Below are 22,784 nucleotides of genomic sequence, written 5' to 3'. Positions count from 1 at the left end.
GCACAGGTGCCTGACCTGCCGAGATCCCCCCCACTGCTCTTTTTTCTTTCTTCAAGAATATAAATCAAGACAAACCCACTATTGTGGATGTACCAGAACAATCATAATGCCAGAAGAGATAGCATAAAGCCTCTTTGCCACCCTTGTTAGAAAAAGAAAAGAAACAAGAGAAAAGAAATCAGAAATATCATCAAAATATTGTTATAAATCTTACTCCAGGACGCTTTAAATGTAGCTCCATAAACAGCACACCCTAGAAGTCATGGTCCACATCAGTAAATGATTGAGCACTACAACTGGAAATAGTGCAGACATCTAAATGACATTATTGGGGCTTAATTTAAAATAATTAACTGTAAACTGGCAGACACATCTGGTGTCAGTCCAAAACCTGACTGAAGAATTGGATGGGGGTTAAATACACAGAAATCAGATGTAGTGGATTGCTATTCAAATCCTTAATCAGTTCTGCCCACTTTATGCCTATTAAGTGAACGCAGCCACTTTGCAAGTTGATTTGGCTTTTCAGTTTGTAGGATGTGCACATGATTTTACTGCAATACTTGGCAAACATCGTAATGCTAACAAATTGCATGCTCATTATTAATAACCCATAGTTCTTACCAATCATTAATAACATGTTATACATAATATATTGATAGAACTGACTCAACAAAAAAAAATTATTCTGAATGCTAAATTGCAATAGTCTCATTTTGGTCAAGGTTGAAGAAAGTTCACTTACATTCTACAGGTTATACAAAGCATTAAACCATAACAAAATTACTGGGGCTAAAAACTGTCAAAATGAATGGAAAACTGCCAATGTAAGTTGATCCGTAGCCAGTCATGGGTAACATATTCTCCATAACTTGAACTGTAGCCATATCCTCTTGCATCTGAATGATATCTTGAAATTTGTTGGCACGGCAACAAACAGGAACTGGGCTTGGTAACTTGTCCCGAACCTAGAACTTGCATTTTCTTTTTCTTGCATTGCGCATGATAGTTCAAAATTTCAGTGCTGAACTCCACAAGGTGCACCCACATGCATGAATCTGGTCATTGTCACCTTTTCCTTCGTTTACAATACTCTTCTGCCATTTCTCGGTAAAAGATATTAATTTTTCCGTACATCAAGCGAGTGTATGTGTATAATACGTTCTGGACAGTCCTTCCCATAAATGGCTTAGTGCGTCCGTACAGCTGGTTCGATGTGTCCTGTAAGATACCACAGAAGTTTATGACATGTAGGTTGTTTGATGAAATTTCACCAGCATACCCCATCAGGCCTGTTGGAACTTAGTGACGTGCTATAGAACTTGACAATGGTTCATGTGGAATGTGCTGAATACTGTTCTGCCTTTCCAGAATTAGATCTCCGGACTGAAATTGAACTGTTTCCACTTAAAACAGAAAAGAACAATTCCAACTAAAATAATAAAAATATCAACATTTTAGCCACTTTCTTAGGATAAACAAAGTAGTCAGTCAGGGCAAGGCCACTCATAACTTAATATGATTTTAACATGTAACATCTGTTCCCATTTATTTTCCTCCCTATATCCAAAACCAAGATGTATAGGAAATATTTTGACCTCATTTCATGAAGCAGTCCCATAAAGCATAATTGATATTGGATTGTCAAAAGTGCTTTATTTTGTTATATTACAACTAGATCAATTACAAACAGAGTAAACATAAGCAAACTGTATTGAATCACATTAATAGTCAAGCAAGTCATTGAATCGAATCAAAAGTACTTGTTATTCAGGTAATGCTTTCCTTTTAAAGTTTGAAGTTTATTTATTAGTGTCACAAGTAGGCTTACATTAACACTGCAATTAAATTACTGCAAACATCCCCTCGTTGCCACACTCCAGCGCCTGTTTTGGGTACACTGAGGGAGAATTTAGCATGGCCAATGCACCAAACCAGCACGTCCTTCGGACTTTGGGAGGAAACCAAAGCACCCAGAGGGAGAACGTGACAGACAGTGACCCAAGCCAGGAATTGAACCCAGGTCCCTGGCGCTTTGAGGCAGCAGTGCTAACCGCTGTTTCACTGTGCCGTCCTTTTTTTACTAGTCCAAGAGTTCATACATTAAAAACCAAGAACATATTTCCCAAAATAGAATCTCTACAGTGCAGAAGGGGGTCATTTGGCCTGTCGAGTCTGCGCCAACTCTCCGGCAGAGAACCTCACCCAGGCCCTATCCCCGTAACCCCATGTATTTACCCTGCCAATTCCCCTAACCTACACATCTTGGGACACCTAAGGGGCAATTTAGCATGGCCAATCAATCTAACCTGCACATCTTTGGACCTTTGATCACTGAAAGAACATTTTGACTTTCAAGAATAAGCAAAATCTATTCTTTCAGTTAAAATGATTGTAACATTTCCCTTTTTCACTCCTCTTCCTTTCCAGAAAGTGATGGTTCACAGTGAAGCGCAATTCTTGGAATGTCAGCAGCCTTATCTTTCGTCAACTGAATAGACATTCTTTTGTGAATTTAAACAGGAATACCCTGAGCCAAGTGTCTAACCCTTTCCTCAATGTTCACACAGAATAAAAACCAGGGGGAGTCACCGAGAGTGGATAAATAATGGAATCCCTGGCTGAGGTCAGCTATGAATCAAATCCGTGATCTGTACGGTTCAGTACACAACTAACAGTCCATTTCATTGCTGAGGGAAATACTGCGGATGCTGAAAATCAAAACAAACAGTGCTGGAAATATTCAGCAGGTCTGGCTGCAACTGTGGAGAGAGAAACAGCTTTGCCATTTCAGGCCCATGACCTTTCATTAGAACCGGAAAGGTTAGAAATGTAACACGTTCTGAATTAGTAAAAGGGGGAAGAATGGGAAGAACAAAAAGGAGGGCAGGAGAGATTGAATGACAAAAGGTTTTATTGTGCAAGACCAAAGGGAGTGGTAATGGGTTTGTTTTTGTATTAGTGTTGAATTCACAGCCGCATTTCTTCCAGGAATGCCCAATTTGAAGAGACCCTGCTCTCCTCTCTGATGGGATTTCCATTTATCTCTTCTACCTTGTCTCTCCTCATTAGGATTATAGGGCCCTATTTTAACATTTTGATTCTAAAGTGCTGGGCGGACTTGAAACTGGGAGTGTTTCAGATCCGACTTTTAGACCCATTCTCAGGCACCCACATACATACCCTACCTGAAAAAATATCAACAATTCTGAATCGCGCATTAGAAGCCTGTGGGCGGGGCTTAATGTGCCCAAAATCCTGCAGCTCCAATCGGCGCTTCCAACTGCGCATGCGCAGAAAATAAATGACAGAATGCGGCTCCCCTGACACATTGCTCCCGAGCCGGATAATGCCTCCCCCTGGCCCCTACAGACATTGCGCCACCCCCACAACATTACTGACCCCCTCATCCCCCCCACCTCCTCCGACACCCAGACCGATCGCAGGCCCCTCCCCACCTTTCCCCCACTGATCTCAGGCAGAGTGGCAGCGGACCCCCCTTCCCCCTCACTGATCACAGGCAGAGTGGCAGCAGACCCCCCCCCCTTCCCCTCACTGATCTCAAGCAGAGAGTCGTCGGACCCACCTTCCCCCCCACCCCACCGAGCTCAAGCAGAGAACTGTCGGACACTCGGCGCTTACCTCCTCACTAACTGGAGTTCCGAATCGGACTTTTGTAGAGCATGTCTATTTCACGCGGAATCTGGATGGGCGAACGCAGTGGTAAAGGGGGAAGTGCCGGTAAGGTTTGGTGTGCAGCCCAATAAGTCAATTTAAATGCATGCAAATGCATTTAAATGGCTGTTGCACCCACGACCATTTTCGGGCTACTCGCCTAAACCCGACTTTACCAAGTTTTCCGAAAATGGGTGCAACTTGACGGTAAAATCAAGCCCGTAGAATCCCTATAGAGCAAAAGAGGCCATTTGGCCCATTAAGTCTACACTGACCTTCTGAAAAAGCACCCTATGGGGGGGGGGGGGGGGGGGGGGGGTGGGAGAGGTCAAGATAAGCACCAAATGTCTGTTTATCGCGCTCTCGGTTTTTAAAGCTTAAGCTTTCTCTTATGTTAGATTCATGACTTCTAAAAACAACGTGGAAAACACAGCCTTGGGTTGTTTGTCACAATTCTGCAAATTTAACAGCAAGAATGTAAAATCTGAGCTGTGTGGTTGATAGTGAGGAAGAAAGCTGTGGGAAGATATCAATGGATTGGTCAACTGGGCAGGAAGGTGACAATCTGAATTCAATCTGGAGACGTGTGAATCCCACCACAGCAGATGGCGGAATTTGAATTCAATTTAAAAAAACGAGAATTAAAAGTCCAGATGACCATGTTAATGTTAAAGTTTACTTATTAGTCACAAGTAGGCTTATATCAACACTGCAATGAAGTTACTGTGAAAACCCATCTGGTTCACTAATGTCCTTTAGGGAAAAAATCTGCCATTTTTATCTGGTCTGGCCTACATGTGACTTCTGGGCCCAAAGCAATGTGGTTGACTCTGAAATGCCCTCCACAATTGGCAAGCCATAAGGGATGGAACTGGATAGACCCCCAGCACCAACTTAAACACTGGAAACAACAACAATGGCAAACTCTGCCCCGTTGACCCTACAAAGTCTTCCTTACTAGCATCTGGACTTGTGCCAAAATTGGGAGAGCTGTCTTGACATAGTCATACTCATGGAATCATACCTTACAAATATTGTCCCAGGCACCACCATCACCATCGCTGAGTATGTACTGTTTCACCAGCAGGACAGACGCAGCAGAGGTGGAGACACAGCATACAAGCAAGAGGGAGTTTCCCTGGGAGGCCTCAATATTGACTCCGGTTTCATGGCAAAACTTCCTGACACCACCAAACAAAGCCGCCTTTCATCCTGGCATCATGCCAGCTCTGAAGAAGGGTCATCCAGATTTGAAATGCTGGCTCTATTCTCTCTCGATGTGGAGATGCCAGCGTTGGACTGGGGTAAACACAGTAAGAAGTCTAACAACACCAGGTTAAAGTCCAACAGGTTTATTTGGTAGCAAACGCCACATTGGTGTTTGCTACCAAATAAACCTGTTGGACCTTAACCTGGTGTTGTTAGACTTCTTACTCTATTCTCTCTCCACAGATGTTGTCAGACCTGCGGAGATTTTCCAGCATTTTCTTTTTTTGTTTCCGATTCCAACAGCCGCAGTATTTTGCTTTTATATCTATCTCCCCCCTCCCCTTTAAACATTCCAAAGGGAACATTCACTCTGATATCCTGGCCCAGTCCTTAGTAACCCCCCGCATGCCTCCCTTATCTAGACACCTTTCTATGGAAGCGCAGGATATGCAACACCTGCCCTTTCAGAACCATAGAAAAGTTACGGCACAGGAATCCATTCAGCCCATCTTGTCCTTGCCAGCCCAAAGACACCCAGTGCCCTTTCTAATCCCATCTTCCTGCATCTATAACTTATAGCACTTAAGGTACTTTTTAAGAATTTAGGGTCTCTGCCTCCACCAAGAGAATTCCAGATACCCACCACCCTCTACGTAAAAAGTTCTTCCTAATGTCCCCTCTACACCTACTGCCTCTTGAATCTGTGTTCCCTAGTTCTGGAATTCTCCACCAAGGTAAAACATTTTATCCTGTCCATGCTACCTCGCCCGCTCATAAAAGGGCACCTCTATCATAAGAACATGAGAACTAGGAGCAGGAGTAGGCCTTCTGGCCCCTCAAGCCTGCTCCGCCATTCAATAAGATCATGGCTGATCTTTTTGTGGACTCAGCTCCACTTACTCAGGTCACCCCTCAGCCTTCTTTGCTCCAATTCTCTGTTATCTCCTCTTTTCCCACTGTCCCAGGCCCCAAACTCCTTTCAGGTAAAAGAGCAATTTCCTTCTTTCAGAATCGTATACTGGATTTGCTACTCACAATGCAATCTCTTCTGTTCTGGGGAGATCAAACACAGACAAGGTGAGAACTACGCAGAACACCCCTGTTCAGGCTGCAAGCATGTTCCCGAGTTATCGGTCACCTGTCATTTTAATTCTTAACCTTGCTCCCACTCTGTCCTTGATGCTGTATCGTATTACAATGAAGCTCACTGCAAACTCAAGGAACAGCACCTCATCTTTCAATTAATTGCTTTATAGCCTTCTAAATTCAATACTAAATTCAACAATTTTAGATATAACCTCTGTCTCCACTTTGTTTCTTGTTTGTTTTTGCTGATTTGTTCTTTTTTGTGTCTTGTTTCCTTCTGAATTGCTTTGGATTTGGATGGCTGCAATCCAGTCATTCACACCTCTTCTAGATGCAAATGTTGTTTGTTTACTATCCCGTAGCCACTCCATTTGGTTTTGCACCATGAAACCTTTTGTCTTTTAACCTTACCTGCCTTCCAGACTGTCACAGATCTTGCCTTTTGTTCTTTTACCCACCCTTGCTCAAAATGTATTACATTTTAAACTTTTCTCAGTGCCGATGAAAGGTAACAGATCTAAATGGATTTTATGGTCCTCTGGGGTTGGGTTGGCAGGCTGAGGAAGGAGCTGTAAAATAGAGCATCATGCCAGTGTTGCTGTTGCCAGCATGGAGTGAAAATTGGCCAGGTCAATTACATTGCTCAGACTTGGCCCGAGCATTATTAGTGTTCTGCTGTGTCGAACATTCTTGAGTTCTGCACTTAGCCATGTCGAGAACTTCAGCAAAGAATCACACAGTGCAGAAGTGGCCCTTCGGCCCATCGAGTCTGCACTGACACGTGAGGAACACCTAACCTACCTAATCCCATTTACCAGCACTTGGCCCATAGCCTTGAATGTTATGCCGTTCCAAGTGCTCATCCAGCACTTGTTAAAGGATGTGAGGCAACCCGCCTCCACCACACTCTAAGGCAGCGCATTCCAGACCGTCACCACCCTCTGGGTAAAAACGTTTTTCCTCACATTCCCCCCAAATCTCCTGCCCCTCACTTGAACTTGTGTCCCCTTCAACTAAGGGGAATGAACAGCTGCTCCCTATCCACTCTGTCCATGCACCTTGTACACCTCGATAAGGTCGCCCCTCAGTCTTCTTTGCTCCAACGAAAACAACCCAAGACTATCCAACCTCTATTCATAATTTAAATGTTCTATCCCAGGCAGCATCCTGGTGAATTTCCTCTGCACCCCCTCCAATGCAATCATTTCCTTCCTATAATGTGGTGACCTGAACTGCACACAGTACTCCAGCTGTGGCCTCACCAAAGTTCTATACAACTCCAACATGACCTCCCTGCTTTTGATAAAGGCAAGTGCCTCATATGTTTTTTTCACCACCCCACTAACATGCCCTCCATCTTCAGAGATCTATGGACAAACATGCCAAAGTCCTTTTGTTGTTCAGAAATTTCTAGTGTCATGCTGTTCATTAAGTACTTCCTTGTCAAATTACTCCATCCAAAGTGTATTGCCTCACACTTTTCAGAGCTAAATTCCATCTGCCACGTATGTGCCCATCTGACCATCCCAACTATATCTTCCTGAAGCCCAAAGTACTCAACCTCACTGTTAACCACCCGGCCAATCTTTGTGTCATCCGCAAACTTACTAATCCTACCCCCCACATTGTGATCTATGTTGTTTGCATAAATGACGAATAATAGGGAACCCAGCAGAGATCCCTGTTGTATGCCACTGGACACTGGCTTCCAGTCACTAAAGCAGCCTTCTGTCATCACCCTCTGTCTCCTACAACTGAGCCAATTTTGAATCCATCTTTTCAAATTACCTGTGTCCCATGTGACACTTCAGTTCACTTCAAGAACTTCAATATAGTATTGTCGATCTGCAGCATGTGAATCACATTACACATCACACTTCTCCATTAATTGGAAGGGTGGTTTAATGACACAACCGTTTGCATTCAGAGGCTTTCTCACCATCTCGCCTGAATGTGAGGGTTATGGTTAACATCCCACAATATTGTGATGGAACAGCCCCAGAGTTGGGCCCCTTGAAAAGTCCCACATGGGATTGTTGACTGCATCGAGTTACACATTCCAGCCAAAGTGTCGGGCGATTATTGTCCTCCCACTTGCTGGTGTATACAACTACAAATCCTCTTCATTACTCTGCGTGCTGTCAATATTGGCAGTGTTAAAACCACCAACAGAATGTTAAGCTCTATAAGCTAGTTTTTTGACACTTACTTAATATATGTTTTATTAAGGTTTAATGTCTCAGCAAAAACAATGTTTGGCATGATAGTTCCAACTTTAAAGGAAGAAAATAATTTCACAGCTGATAGTTTGGACAGCAAATAGCCAATGCTTTTCTTCTGTATATAATGTTATTCCCTCCAATAACACTTCAAAATGACTTGTGAAATACTTTAGCCCTGAAATCACTAAGTGGAATATTAGGATTAAAATGCTTAATACATTTCCCCGCAATTCTTCCTTGCTGTTATAGCCAAGATGTTAACCCATTGCTTTTAAAAAGATTGGTGCCTGCATTAAAATAGTAGAATCAAAGAATTCAGATGAATATGTGAAGTCTTTGTTCTTTGGTATCCTGAAGCATTATTTTAGAGCCTTTGTTTAAAATTACCCAGAACAAAAAGCTGGCATCTTAAAATGGGAATTTCAGAAGACTTTTTTCTGTTTATTCATTTATGGGATTATGGGCATTACTGGCTAGGCCAGCATTTATTGCCCATCCATAATTGCTCTCATCTTGGTGGTGAGCTGCAGTGCTTGTGGTGTAGGTACATCCACAGTGCTGTTAGGGAGGGAGTACCAAGATTTTGACTCAGTGACAGTGAAGGAACGGCGATATATTTCCAAGTCAGGATGGTGTGTGACTTGGACGGGAACTTCCAGGATATAGTATTCCCTTGTGTCTGCTCATCTTGTCCTTCTAGATGGTAGTGGTCTTGGGTTTGGAAGGTGTGTCTAGGGAGCATTTGTGTGTTCCTGCAGTACATCTTGGAGATGGTACACACCACTGCCACTGTTCATCGGTGGTGGAGGGAGTGAATGTTTGTGGAAGTGGTGTCAATCAAGTGGGCTACTTTGTCCTGGATGGTGTCAAACTTTTTGAGTGTTATTAGATCCAGGCAAGATGAGAGTATTCGATCACACTCCCGACTTGTGCCTTGTAGATGATGGACAGACTTGTGAGTCAGGAGAGGAGTTACTCGCTTCAGGATTCTTAGCCTCTGACCTGCTCTTGTAACCACAGTATGTATATGGCTAGTCCAGTTCAGTTTCTTGTTAATGGTAATCCCCAGGATGTTGATGGTTGGGGATTCAGCGATGGTAATGCTATTGAATGTCAACGGGTGATAGATTCTATCTTGTTGGAGATGGTCATTGCCTGGTCCTTTGGTGGTGCAAATGTTACTTGCCACTTGTCAGCCCAAGCCTGGAAATTGTCCAAGTCTTCCTGCATTTGGACACAGGCTGCTTCAGTATTTGAGGAATTGCAAATGGTGCTGGACATTGTGTAGTCATCAGTGAATATCTCCACTTCTGACCTTATAATGGAAGGGAGGTCATTGATGAATCAGCTGAAGATGGTTGGGCCTGGGACACTACCCTGCAGAACTCCGACGGTGATGTCCTAGAGCTGAGACGAGTGACCTCCAACCACCATAACCATGTTTTGTGCCAGGTATGACTCCAACCAGTGAATTATTGCAAATGCTTGAGCCTTACCTTTTGCACTCATGTACTGGGCTCCTCCATCATTGAGGATGGGGATATTTGTGGCACTTCCTCCTCCAGTGACTTGTTTAATTGTTCGCCACCATCCATGACTAGGTGTGGCAGGACTACAGAACTTAGAGCTGATCCAATGGTTGTGGAATTGCTTAGCTCTGTCTATTACTTGCTCTTTATGTTGTTTGGCACACAAGTAGCCCAGTGTTGTAGCTTCCCCAGGTTGACATCTCATTTTTAGGTATTCCTACACTCTACATTGAACCAGTGTTGATCCCCTGGCATGGGGGATATGCCAGGCCATGAGGTTACAGATCGTGGCTGAGTACAATTCTGCTACTGCTGACAGCCCACAGTGCCTCATGGGTGCCCAGTCTTGAGTTGCCAGATCTGTTCAAAGTCTATCTCATTTAGCAATGTGGTAGTGCCACAGAACATGATGGGAGGGGTATCCTCAAAGTTAAGATGGGACTTGTCTCCACAAGGACTGTGTGGTGGCCACTCCTACCGATACTGTCATGGATAGATGTATCTGTGGCAGGCACGGGAGGATGAGGTCAAGTATGTTTTTAGCTCTTGTTGGTTCCCTCACCACTTGCCGCAGATTCAGTCTAGCAGCTTGTCCTTTAGGACCCAGCCAGCTGGGTCTGGGGTGGTGCCACAAAGTCACTCTTGGTGATAGATAATAAAGTTCTCCCAGCCAGAGTATAATCCGTGCCCTTGCCACCCTCAGGGATTCAAACATGCGTTCCCAGGGCATTACCCTGGATCTCTGGATGACTAGTTCAGTGACAATACCACTATGCCACCATGTCCTCAATGGAATGATGGGGATCCATATCCTACTAGACAATAGTGTACTTTCAGGATCAAAATATTTGTCATTTTGAAATGTTATTATGGATTGAATCAACGCATAAAGATTTTAAGGATGGGGGTGGAAGATATGGAAGAGTTGGTTTCCTGAAGTTGACAAATGAGGTCAGCATCTTCCTCTCCCGACTTGCATTGTAGGTTGACTTTCCGGCTGAAGCTCGATAAGAACACATTTTGCGTCTCATGTATGCTCATAGAACCTCCAACAGATCACAATTGTTGACACCCCCACCCCCTAATCAAATCTTCCATCCTGTCAGCATGAATTTATGCCATTCTGTTACCCAACATGACGTGGGAGAGTTTTTGAGCATTTACCGTACAGTCAAAGCTGCCTACACTACTGGAGATGGCTGCCGGAATGGTACACGTGGAAGACATTAAGGAGGGGCTGGGGTGGGGAACCGGAGGAGATGAAGGGGGTGGCAGGGATCAGTAGGAGATGAAGGGGGTGGGGTGGGTATAAGACAGGAAGGTATGAGGCGCTGGAGGCCTTGTTGCTCATTCCCCATCTAACCAACATGCTTTCCTCCCTCCCCAGCACTTCCTGCCTTCCTTCTCCCCTCACTCCAGCCAACATTTAATAAGTATTTAGATGTGCTCAGCATACAAGGCTATGGGCCAAGTGCTGGAAAATGTGATTAAACAGCTAGGTGCTTTCTTTTTGACTGGTGCTGACGCGATGGGAAAAAGGGCCTTTTCCGTACTGTAGACCTCTATGACTCTAACCTCACTTTGTGTTTTCCACTGACTACCCCCCACATCTTGTCTTCCATCCATATTCCGTCATACCTTTTGTTCCCGCCTGCCACCAATCCCACCGATGGCGGGAGGTGATGATTCCACTGTCTTTCATCAACTTTGAACATTTTGACATGTTTATCATTGGAGAATGTATGAGAACTCAGGAGTTAAGAAATACTTTACATAAATATTTTAAAAACTATGGTGGATAACAAAAAGTCTGGGATATTAAAAGGAGACAGGCGGATTGTTCAACTTCTCTTCATCTCTAAATTAAATACAGGCTTTTGGGAGTAAAATAAACACACACTTAAAAAGATTCATGGTAACACTTAAGCAATTTTCAGTTTAAAATTCGCTCAGATTTCTGAGGAGAACAAAAACAAAAATAACTCATGGAAGTTTTAATGAGAAAGGGTATTATTAAATTTGAAACTCTTCTCCAGTTCTGTTTCTTATGAGTGGCCAACCTTGTGATGGTGTTGTTGCACATTTTTATACGATGAACAACTAACTGATTCAGCCGTTCACCGCCAAATTTAGTTGGACAACATAAAAACAGTAACAAGTCTTGCTCGTGTGCCAAAATTGCATGGGTCGAAGGGCCTTTCCTGCACTGTATGACTTTAAGGCTGGAATGTTATGGCCGTTCACGCCAGTGAGATTTTCCCATCCCACTGCAGTGAACGGAGATTTGGCTGGGCGCCAGATTCTCCGACTTCACTGCAGCGTGAGGGCGGCGTCAACAGCTGGTAAGATTGTGCCCTATGACTATGACTCTATTCCAGGATCACCTTGAAATGCAAAGACAACCCCCTGGATTATTTTTCTTAATTGCAATCTGTCTTCTTAAAAACTGCCCCTCATCTCCTCCACCCTCACCTCCAACAGATTTGAGGAGCCCATGGACTTTTTGTCACTAAGATTGAGGCCATTCCATTCATCGAGCACAAAAGGGACTTCGGCTTCAACTGGGCTATTGTGCCTAATTTAAGTCACAACACTTTAGTAAGGATGTGACGGCTTGAGAGTGGGTGCAGAAAAGATTCACGAGAATGGTTCCAGGGATGAGGAACTTCAGTTACATGTATAAACTTGAGAAGCTGAGATCGTTCTCCTTAAAGAAAAAGGAGATTTGATAGAGGTTTTCAAAACCATGAGTAATCTGGACTGAAAAGTTGTTCTTGTTGACAGAAGGGCTGAGAACTAGAGAACAGAGATTTAAAGTGACTGATGAAAGCTTAAAGGGAACAGGAGGAGCAACATTTTTACACAGCAAATGGTTAGAACCTGGAGTGGACTGCCTGAATGGTGGTCGAGGAAGAGTCAATCATGGCTTGCGAAAGCGAATTGGATTATTACCTGAAGAGAAAATAAAATTGCAAGGCTATGGGGAGAGAGCAAGGGAGTGGGACCAGCTAAGCTGCTCTTGCAGCAAGCTGGCACTGACTCAATAGGCCTTCTTTGCTGTAACCATTCCATTCTATGATATCTCCTTAAGTGCCTCAATGTCAAATTTTGTCTGATAACACTGCTCTGAAGCATCTTTGGACATTTTACTATGTTAAGGCAACACAAAAATTTAACTTGTTGAATTTCCAATCATAAAAAAAAGTAAATCAAAATTTGAAATGTAAATTTGAAAATCAGTGATATCCCTCAGATCAATAAATCAGTTACTTTCATTTGAGAAACGCAAATAGTGGAAGACAGATGGATAAAGTGCAAATGACATTTCAATCAGAAAACAGGGACAAATTATGACATTGTAAACAAGACAAGGTAAAACTCAAAACATAAATGGGAGAAAAATTGAACTTCAGTGGAAGTCAATGTGATGGAAAATGTGTTGGATGTGTAACAGGCTACCAGTCTGCTAACATTCAATTTGAGCCTCACCAAGTTAAATTTTAGCACCCCGTGGTTCTACAGAAAGGCATTCAAACTTCAGATTTTGAAACATTTTGTCAAAATTACACCAAAGAAATACTGCAAAACAGGGCAAAATACTTATCTTCAATTTCTCATCATTAATGATGCACACATATATTGCAGGAATAAAATTGGAATTTTTTTTTAACTCTCCAATTTTCTATCCTTCTTCCCAGAGTCAAAGCGGGGTACAGTTCTATGAGACTAATTGCTCTCCAATACCTTGCCCAGATAGCTGTTCTTTATGTGTCTGTTTAAACCGTGAGTACGGAGAAGATATTTGACCATGTCCTCGTGTGAAGTTCGCAGGCAGCTGAACATGATTTGGTGATTACACAATGTCCTTATGTGCACTTTCTAGCAAGAACCATAGTGATCAATAATAGGAATGCTGGTTCATTTTTCTTCTACCTAACCCAAGTTATAGAGCCTCTAATGCCACCCTGACTAAGGTCAGCTAATTAAGTGCAAGGGATCTTCTGATCAGATCTGTATGATCTCAAACAAAGAGTCATCCAGACTCAAAATGCTAGCTCTATTCTCTCTCCATAGATGCTGTCAAACCTGCTGAGATTTTCCAGCATTTTGTTTTTGTTGCCTTAGCTACCGATAGTCTTTTTCCAACAGAGGTATTAAGGAAGCTTTCACTGTCCGATTCATTTTAAATTAAAGTAAATAATGAAAGACCAAAGACAATAGTTTATAAGTTGTCAATAAGTTCCACATTACAAAGGAAAAGAATAATTTCTTACTTGAGTACTTACCGGCACATTCATCAGTTGTAGGATGTGAATAAAGGTCCTAGTATTCCTGTAAATTTTATCTAAGAGTGGTACTGTGGAATTACTAGTGATAAAATGTTTTGCTGCCTGCGTTGCATTAGAAAGCATAATAAGGCCTGCCTTAATTTCTTCATTTTTCATTCGTTTCTGCAAAACAAAATAACATTAGAAACAAATCAGTGTTTAAGTGGCCAGATTTTTGGGCTAGATATTTGAGGTCAGATGGGGGCAGGACCTGAAACTTCCTTGTGCCGGATGGTGTGCCCATTTGCTGGCATGGTTCTGACCCAGAGGCATTTTGAAAAAGGCAAGATGGGGAAAGGTGGCCATCCAGCTGCTAATTAGTCTAGTAAAGGAGCTAGTAAGTCCCCTTTCTTGTGCCGGCTGGAATTTTCCATTCGGCAGGTGAACTCCATTCTGTAACCAAAACCCGGCCAGTTAAATGAGGGCATCCCCCAGTATGGGGATTGAATGGGGGCGGGGGAATCACCCTTCATTTCACAGAGAATTCTGGTCACTAGGCCACAGCTGCAGCATCTGGCCTTCGATTAGATGGATTGTCCTTCCACAATCACAGCTATGCCTTTTTCTTGAATTTACATTTTATTACCTGGTCTTCACAGACCACCTCCATCTTGAGGCGCATTTCTCTCTCTCTCCCCCTACTATATGTAGTTATTAGCAACTCTCACCTAAGCCGGTCCACTGCTCATATGTCATTGCTGGATGGCTTCCATTGGCCCTCCAATCTTGGAAGCCTGCCCGTTATCGTTAATTTGGACAGCAAGTCCACCGTTTAACCATTAATTGACCTTCAAAAAGTGTTGAATGAATCACTACAGAAAAGAAGGACGCCATTTGGCCCATCAAGCCTGCACTGACAACAATCCCACCTAGGCCCTATCCCCACAACTTTACCCTGCTAATCCCCCTAACACTAAGGGGCAATTTAGCATGGCCAATCAACCTAACGTGCACATCTTTGGACTGTGGGAGGAAACCGGTGCACCCAGAGTAAACCCATGCAGTCACGGGGAGAACGTGCAAACTCCACACAGACAGTGACCCGAGGCTGGAATTGAACCCGGGTCCCTGGAGCTGTGAGGCAGCAGAACTAACCACTGTACCACCCAAAATTCATTTTATGGGAGCATCGCTGGCTGGGCCAGCATTTATTGCCTGCCCTAACTGCCCCCCATTTCAGAGGACATTTGAGAGTAGGCCAGACCAGATAAGGTGGGAAGATTTCCCAGAAGGGTTTTTACAACTATCAACAATGGTTTCATGGTCATCATCAAACTTCCAGTTTTATCAAATTCAGATTTCACCATCTGCCATGGCAGGATTTGAAACCACGTCCCCAGATTTTGCTCTGTGTCTTTGGATTGCTAGTCCAGTGACCAGACCACAACATCACTGCCTCCCCTTGTCTGGTCACTATTTAATCAGAGTGAGGAGACAGAATCTGCATTTGGTCCCAACCCCGAACAAGAAATCCAGCCTCAGGTCTCCAGTTCACCTTACAGTTTATAGGTACACGATGTAGTGTAATTAGTTTAGCCCATAAATACATGCTATTTGTGATAGTTGAGCTGGTTTGGCAGTGGTCAGGCTCAGGAAATGTATAATTATGGGCTCATTGCATTGTTGATTCCAGATTGGTGTTTCTATCAAAGAATATGTGTTATGATATTAAATTATACAATGATATCCTAAAACTTAAATATAACACCTTATTAAAATGTGAGCTCTGCAGTGCTAGCCCCTATAGGAAGTGCTGGACATTCTCAGCAGGTCTGATAGCATCTGTGGAGAGAGAGCAGAGCTAATGTTTCAACTCTGGATGACTCTTTGTCAGAGCTGAAGACAATTGGAAAGAGGATGAGATTTGTACTGTTGTGGTGAGGGGGAAGGGGTTAGGCTGTATGGGCTGGATAAAGGGCCAGCCATAGGTGGAGACAAGGGAGAGATTGAGAGTTTGACAAAGCTGCCATGGACAAAAAAAACAAAGGGGGTGTACATGGTGGTGATTATGGCTTTGGATGTGGAAAAATTGACCAATTTTGCTTTCACCCCTCTTTCACCTTCACATAGTCCAATTTTGACACTTCCCTTCCTTCACCTCTCTATCTCCATTTCTGGTGATAGACTCTCCACTAGTATCCATTACAAGCCCACCAACTCCCACAGTTACCTCGACTGCAGCTCTTAGAATCCCTGCAATGCAGAAGGAGGCCCTCTTCACACCCCATATCCTGTAAGGCTCCATCCCATTCTCTCAGTTCCTTCGCTTCCGTCGCATCTATTCCGATGATGCCACTTTCCAAAATGGCGCTGCTGATATGTCTCCTTCCTTCATTTAATTTGACTTATTATTGTCACATGTATTATAATAGTGAAAAGTATTGTTTCTTGCACACTATACAGACAAAGCATACCATACATAGAGAAGGAAAGAGAAGAGTGTAGGATGTTACAGTCATCACTAGGGTGTAGAGAAAGATCAACTTAATACGAGGTAGGTCCATTCAAAAGTCTGATGGCAGCAGGGAAGAAGCTGTTCTTGAGTTGGTTGGTATGTGCCTCAGGCATTTGTATCTTTCTTCCCAATGGAAGAAGGTGGAAGAGAGTATGTTCGGCTGGGTGGGGTCCTTGATTATGCTGGCTACTTTACCGAGACAGCGGGAAGTGTAGACAGAGTCAATGGATGGGAGGCTGGTTTGCGTGATGGACTGGGCTTCGTTCACGATCCTTTGTAGTTTCTTGCGGTCTTGGACAGAGCAGGAGCCATACCAACCTGTGATGCAGCCAGAAAAAATGCTTTCTATGGTGCATATGTAAAAGTTGGTGAGAGTCATAGTGGACATGCCAAATTTCCTTAGCCTCCTGAGAAAGTAGAGGCATTGATGGGCTTTCTTAATTATAGTGTCGGCATCGAGGGACCAGGACAGGTTCTTGGTGATCTAGACACCTAGAAAGTTGAAGCTATCGACCATTTCCACTTCATCCCCATTGATGTAGACAGGGGCATGTCCTCCACTGTGCTTCCTGATGTTGATGACTATCTCCTTCATTTTTTATTGACATTGAGGGAGAGATTATTATCGTCACACCAGTTCACCAGATTCTCTATCTCATTCCTGTACTCTGTCTCATCATTGTTTGAGATCCAACCCACTACGGTGGTGTCGTCAGCAAGCTTGAAAAGCAAATTGGAGGGGAATTTGGCCACACAGTCATGGGTGTATAAGGAGTATAGTAGGGGGCTGAGAACACAGCCTTGTGGAGCACTGGTGTTGAGGATGATCGTGGAGGCGGTGTTGTTGCCTATCCTTACTGATCGTGGTCTGTGAGTTAGGAAGTTCAGGATCCAGTCACAGAGGGAGGAGCCGAGGCCCAGGCCATGGAATTTGGAAATGCTTTTTGTATAAATAAGGCTGAGCTGTAGTTAATAAATAGGAGTCTGACATAGGTGTCTTTGTTATTAGTGTTCCAGGATTGCATGCAGGGCCAGGGAGATGGTATCTGCTGTGGACCTATTGCAGCGATAGGCGAACTGTATTGGCTCCAGGCAGTCTGGGAGGCCAGAACTGATTCATGCCATGACAAGCCTTTTGAAGCTCTTCATAATGGTGGATGTCAGAGCCACCGGACGATATGCTGTCTGGCTTTTCTTGGGTACCGGGATGATGGTCGTCTTCTTGAAGCAGATAGGCATCTTGGATTAGTGTGAAGGGAGGTTAAAGATATCTGCGAATATCCCTACCAGCTGATCCGTGCAGGATCCAAGTGCTCGTCTGAGTACCCTGTCCAGGCCACTCACTTTCCGTGGGTTGACTTTCGAGAAGGCTGCTTTGACGTCTGCGATGGTGACCTCGGATACAGGTTCGAGGCTTCTGGGGTGGAGGGCATGCTTTGCTGACCTCTTGCTCAAAACAGGCATAGAATGCGTTGAGCTGATCGGGGAGGGGTGCAATGGTGCCCGCGATTTTTCACGCATTCATCTTATAGCCTGTTAAGTCTTCCAGACCTTGCCATAGCTGGTGGGAGTCTGGGCCCGATTCTTCCATTGAGACCCGCAACTTTTCAGGCAGGTCGGGTCGGGAGATGCACGTGTCGGCCATTTTGCGGGTTCCCCGTGAATGTTTACGACCTGCGCGCATCTCCCAACCGGAAGAAAATGGTGCCGCTAGGAACGCGCAGAAAGCCAGCGGGAAGTGAGGTAAGTCATTTGAATAGTCTTAAATGGTATTTCAAATGTGATTATTGGGCCCGGCATGGAACTTGCCGGGCCCGATAGCATCTCCCCACCAGGAGTAGTTCGTTCTGGTGGGGTTTAGAGTAGCTCCCCACATTCGGGGAACTAGCGGGAGACCCCGGCGGAGAGAAGGGGGTGCAATTGGGCCCCCCAGGGGGTTGGGCGGTGGGGAGGTGGTGCCTGTGCCCCTGGCACTGCCCAAGGGGCAAAGTGCCCATGTCCAGGGGGCATCTTGGCACTGCCCATCGGACAGTGCCAAGGGGGTGGGACATATTGTGAGCGGTGCCTAGGGGCGATTGATAGGGTTGGGGGGTCCCACTGCCACTCTGCATTACAATCAGTCTGGGCTGGAGGGAGGCCAGCGATCGGGGGGGGGGGGCAAATCGCCACTGCTGGGGAGAGGGTTGGGCTGGACATCGGGGCGTTCCGGGATGGGGGGGTCAGAACTGGCCCGGGAATTGTTGTGGGGGCCGCGATCGGGCCGTCGGGGGGGCTGTAGGGACTGCACTCTGAGGTTCCTGGGCTGGTCAGCGATCGAGCTGGCCAGCAAACGGGTAGACTGACAGATCGGAGTCATTGCGCATGCGCAGTGTTCCAGAACTGTCAGACTCCGCCCCTCCTTGGCTTTTAATAATATTCACGATTGTGACCTCTGCATTGCACAGAGTGGGGAGATGCAGGTCTGAAGTTGCACTGAAAAACCAGTCGTGACGTGGAACAGTTTTCCCACCAATTCAGCACTTTTGGGAGAATTGCCCTCATTAGCTCTGTTCTCTCTCCACAGATGCTGTCAGACCTGCTGAGATTTTCCAGCATTTTCTGTTTTTGGTCAGAATCCAGCATGCTGGCATCTAATTACTTCCTCGTGATGAGGGAATTTAATTCATCTGCAATTAATTCCCTCTTGAGAGAAAACATGTATTTGCCAATAGGATAGTCAGGATCCTATTATTGCCTAGACATGGGCCAAATGCGCATTTTGGATGCAGCATAACATTATGAAAGAATTGGTTCCTTTTCTTCCCATAACATTTTGCAGTGTATCTGTTGATGCAGTGAAAGTAATTGGAGAACTGACAACGTATATCGTTTTGGGGGAACTGGATAAAAATTCAATTTTGTGTTTTAAGAAACTGCATTAAGGTTGAGAGAAATTGTTTATGCCCCATGTCGTGATGGCCACAGGGAATCGTCAATAGATCTGCCTGTCGCTCTCATAGAATATGAACTCCCCTGTTAGGTGAATGGAGGTTCGCCCAGCAGTCAACCCAGCAGTCGAAAGACTTCGGGGCTTGTGTTGTATTCTGTAGCTGCTGAACGGCATTACGAACACTGTAAGTAAAGGGTGATTGGTGACAGAAGACTGGCCTCTGTAAGGAGTAAAACAAGTTTTTTTCTTCCCTCCAGACCATTTTTACTGTTGAGACAAGAAATCCTCCAGCAAGAAAAATACCTCTTTGGTAAACGGGAAGCCTACGACGCAAGCATTGGAGACTGGGTCCAATATGCAGAGTGCATGCATTATTTTTTGAGGCTAACAATATTGAGGGGGACGAGAAGCAGAAAGTAATCTGTTGAAGGCATGTGGGATCTCAATCTCCAGTGTAACCAAAAGCCTGACCTACCAAGATGCCCTGACTCCAAAACTTTTAATGAATTGGTGGACTTGGTTAAAGGCTATTATGACCCCAAACCCTCCATAATACTCCAGCGATGCTGCTTTAACATGGCAGGGCGAATCCCTGGGGAATCTGGCATCTAATTTCCAACCAGGTTAAGAAATTTGGCAGAGCACTGAATTCAGGCCACCCCTGAACAACATGTTGAGAGATAGACTAGTCTGTGGAATTAACAACATGAAAGTCCAAAAATATTGGTAGAACCTAATTTCGATTGGAAGAAGGCCAACGAGATAGCTCTATCATTGGAGAATGCGGATATGGAGCTCAGGAACTACATGGGATATCAGACAGCAGTGTCCTCTAGTGGAGGGAGGGGCCTCTTGCAATGTCCACCCCTCAACTGAGAACATTGGTAAAATATCATAGATTCCTTTTAGAACCCAAATTCACATCATCAGGCAGTCAAGGAAGGGCAGTGACAGCCTTCGGTCTCTTAGGGTGCATATTCCAGAAGGTTTTAGATGGCAGCTGGCAGACTACTGCAAGTGCTGTAGAAGAGCGCAACAGTCAAAATGCATGCTATTTTGAAAAAAGGCCAAGGCCAGTCTTGGTAGGCCCACTACCGGGAACAGGGACAATGCAATTAAATCACATCTCCAAAACAAAGGTTGCCCCCATAATGATGGAGTTGCCAGTAAATGGTCATCCTTAGAATGGAAGTGGATACAGGGGCCGTAGTCTCCGTTATCGGGGAGCATTCGTATGATCACCTCAGGGCTTGTATTCAGCTCCTGAACTTAGAAAGCAGAAAGGCCAGGTTGGCCACCTACACAAGGGAACTATTGCAGACAAAGAGGATCATCACCGTAGTGAATTATAGGCAGCAATCTGCTCGACTCCCACTCATCATTGTACAGGGACATGGACCTAGGCTTATTGGGAGAGATTGGCTCAAACACATCAGACTAAATCAGCTGGAGATCTTCAGGTTGGGCATGGAGGGCTGGAGAAAGTAATGAATAAGTACCCCAAACTCTTCCACGAAAGGCTTGGAAAAATAAGGTGAGCCAAAGTTAAGATCTACGTTGAGCCTGATGCTGCACCTAAGTATTTTAGAGCGAGACCAGTTCCATGCTCCCTATTGGAAAAAGTAGAGTTGGAATTGGGAAGCCTGGGAAAGTTGGCCCCTTTGATACCCTGCTACAGAAACACCAAAGGTGGTCTTGGTGGGCATCACAGCTGGAGGCTTTCAACATCGTTAAACAAAAACATTTGTCCTCTAATTTATTGGCCCATTTTGATCCCAAAAAGGACCTTATCTTGACATGCGAGGTCTCCCCTTATGGGTTTGGGGCAGTACTGGCGCATTGCTGGAGAAGTGGAACAGAGAAGCCTATTGCGTATATATCTAGAACCCTCTTGGATGCTGAGCGGAGATATTCCCAGATTGAGAAAGAAAGCTTGGCAGTTGTCTTTTGCGTTAAAAAATTCCATCAATACATCTGCAGTAGATGCTATGTCACAGTAACTGATCATAAACCCTTATTGGGACTTTTTAAAGAAGACAGGGCAATACCCTCATTGCCTCTGCCTTAATGCAGCACTGAGCCTTGTTATTGACGGCTTATGAATACCTCCTAGAGCACCGCCCTGTGATCTGGATAGCTAATACTGATGCTTTAATTCATCTGTTGTTGCCCACAAGCCCGGTTTCTTTACCAGCTGTGGAAGAAGTCGTGATGACTCTCAATTTTGTGGACACCTTGCCAGTATCTGCAAGGCAAACCAAGGCCTGGACGCAAAAGGACCAAGCCTATCTAAATTAAAACATATAATACTATATGGGGGATTCAGAGGACGGCCCTCAGAGAAAATGAATCACTACTTGACGAAGAAAGACAAGCTTTGTGTTGAGGATGGCATCACCCTCTGAGGTTCCCGTGTAGTTGTCTCTCGCCTAGAGGCCCAGACTAATGCTCCAGAGACATGCTCAAATCCCACCATGGCAGCTGGGAAAATTTAAATTGAATTAATTAATAAAGCTGGAATAAAATGTTACTCTCATTAATAATAATTAAGAAACTACTGGGTCGTAGTAGATAGCCCATCTGGTTCGCTATTGCCTTTCAGGGGAGGAAATCTGCCATCCTTACCCAGGACTACTTGTGACTCTAGACAAAGCTATGTGGTTGAGTCTTAACTGCCCCTTTGAAATGGTCCATTAAGCTTATCAAACCATTGCAGAAAGGCAAATGAAAAAAACTGGATGGAACACCAAGTATCGACCTAGTCACCAGAAACAACCGAAGCACACTTTCCCCATTTGTCTCTGCAAATTCCTCCTCACCAACATCTGGGGACCTGTGTTAAAAGCTGTCCCACAAACTAGTCAAGCAACTGCCTGACATAGCTATACTCAATGAATCATATCTGACAGGCAATGTCCCAGACTCCACCATCACTGTCCTGGGTATGTTCTGTCCCACCACCAGGGCAGATCCACCAGAAGTGCAAGTGGTTCTACGAGTTCTCACCATTGACCCAGGACCCCGTGAAGTCTCATGGCACCAGTGAAACACAAGCAAGGTAACCCTCTGCTGATTACCACCTCCTGCCCCTTCCCATATCTGATGAATTAGTGCTGCTCCATGTTCAACACCACTTGGAAGAAGCATTGGGGGAGAACACAGAATGTACTCTGGGTAGGAGATTTCACTGTTTATCACCCAGAGTGATTTGGTCGCACCACTACTGACTGAGTTGGCCAAGTCCTAAAGGACATAGCTGCCATGTTGGGCCTGTGGCAGCTAGGAAGAGAATCAATAAGAGGGAATAAACTTATTTGACTTCACCTTCATAAATCTACCTGTCGCAGATGC

At 44.6% G+C, this 22,784-nt stretch overlaps 1 protein-coding gene across 1 annotated transcript in view; it reads right to left on the bottom strand.

The window, feature by feature from the left end:
* Positions 1 to 534: 534 nt before the first annotated feature.
* Positions 535 to 22,784, bottom strand: part of LOC144483421 (erythropoietin-like) — a 37,548-nt gene continuing 15,298 nt past the window's right edge. Inside the window, exons 3-4 of the mRNA XM_078202120.1 lie at positions 14,008 to 14,172; positions 535 to 1,221 (exon numbers count right to left, since the gene is read on the bottom strand). Coding sequence (XP_078058246.1) covers positions 1,069 to 1,221; positions 14,008 to 14,172 — 318 coding nt within the window. The 3' untranslated portion in view covers positions 535 to 1,068. The remainder of the gene's footprint in view (positions 1,222 to 14,007; positions 14,173 to 22,784) is intronic.

This window comes from Mustelus asterias, chromosome 3 (genome assembly GCF_964213995.1).
Source record: "Mustelus asterias chromosome 3, sMusAst1.hap1.1, whole genome shotgun sequence".
NCBI classification, from domain to species: domain Eukaryota; kingdom Metazoa; phylum Chordata; class Chondrichthyes; order Carcharhiniformes; family Triakidae; genus Mustelus; species Mustelus asterias.
Note: the sequence above shows the minus strand (reverse complement) of the source record. Positions and strands in the feature narration are given on the sequence as shown.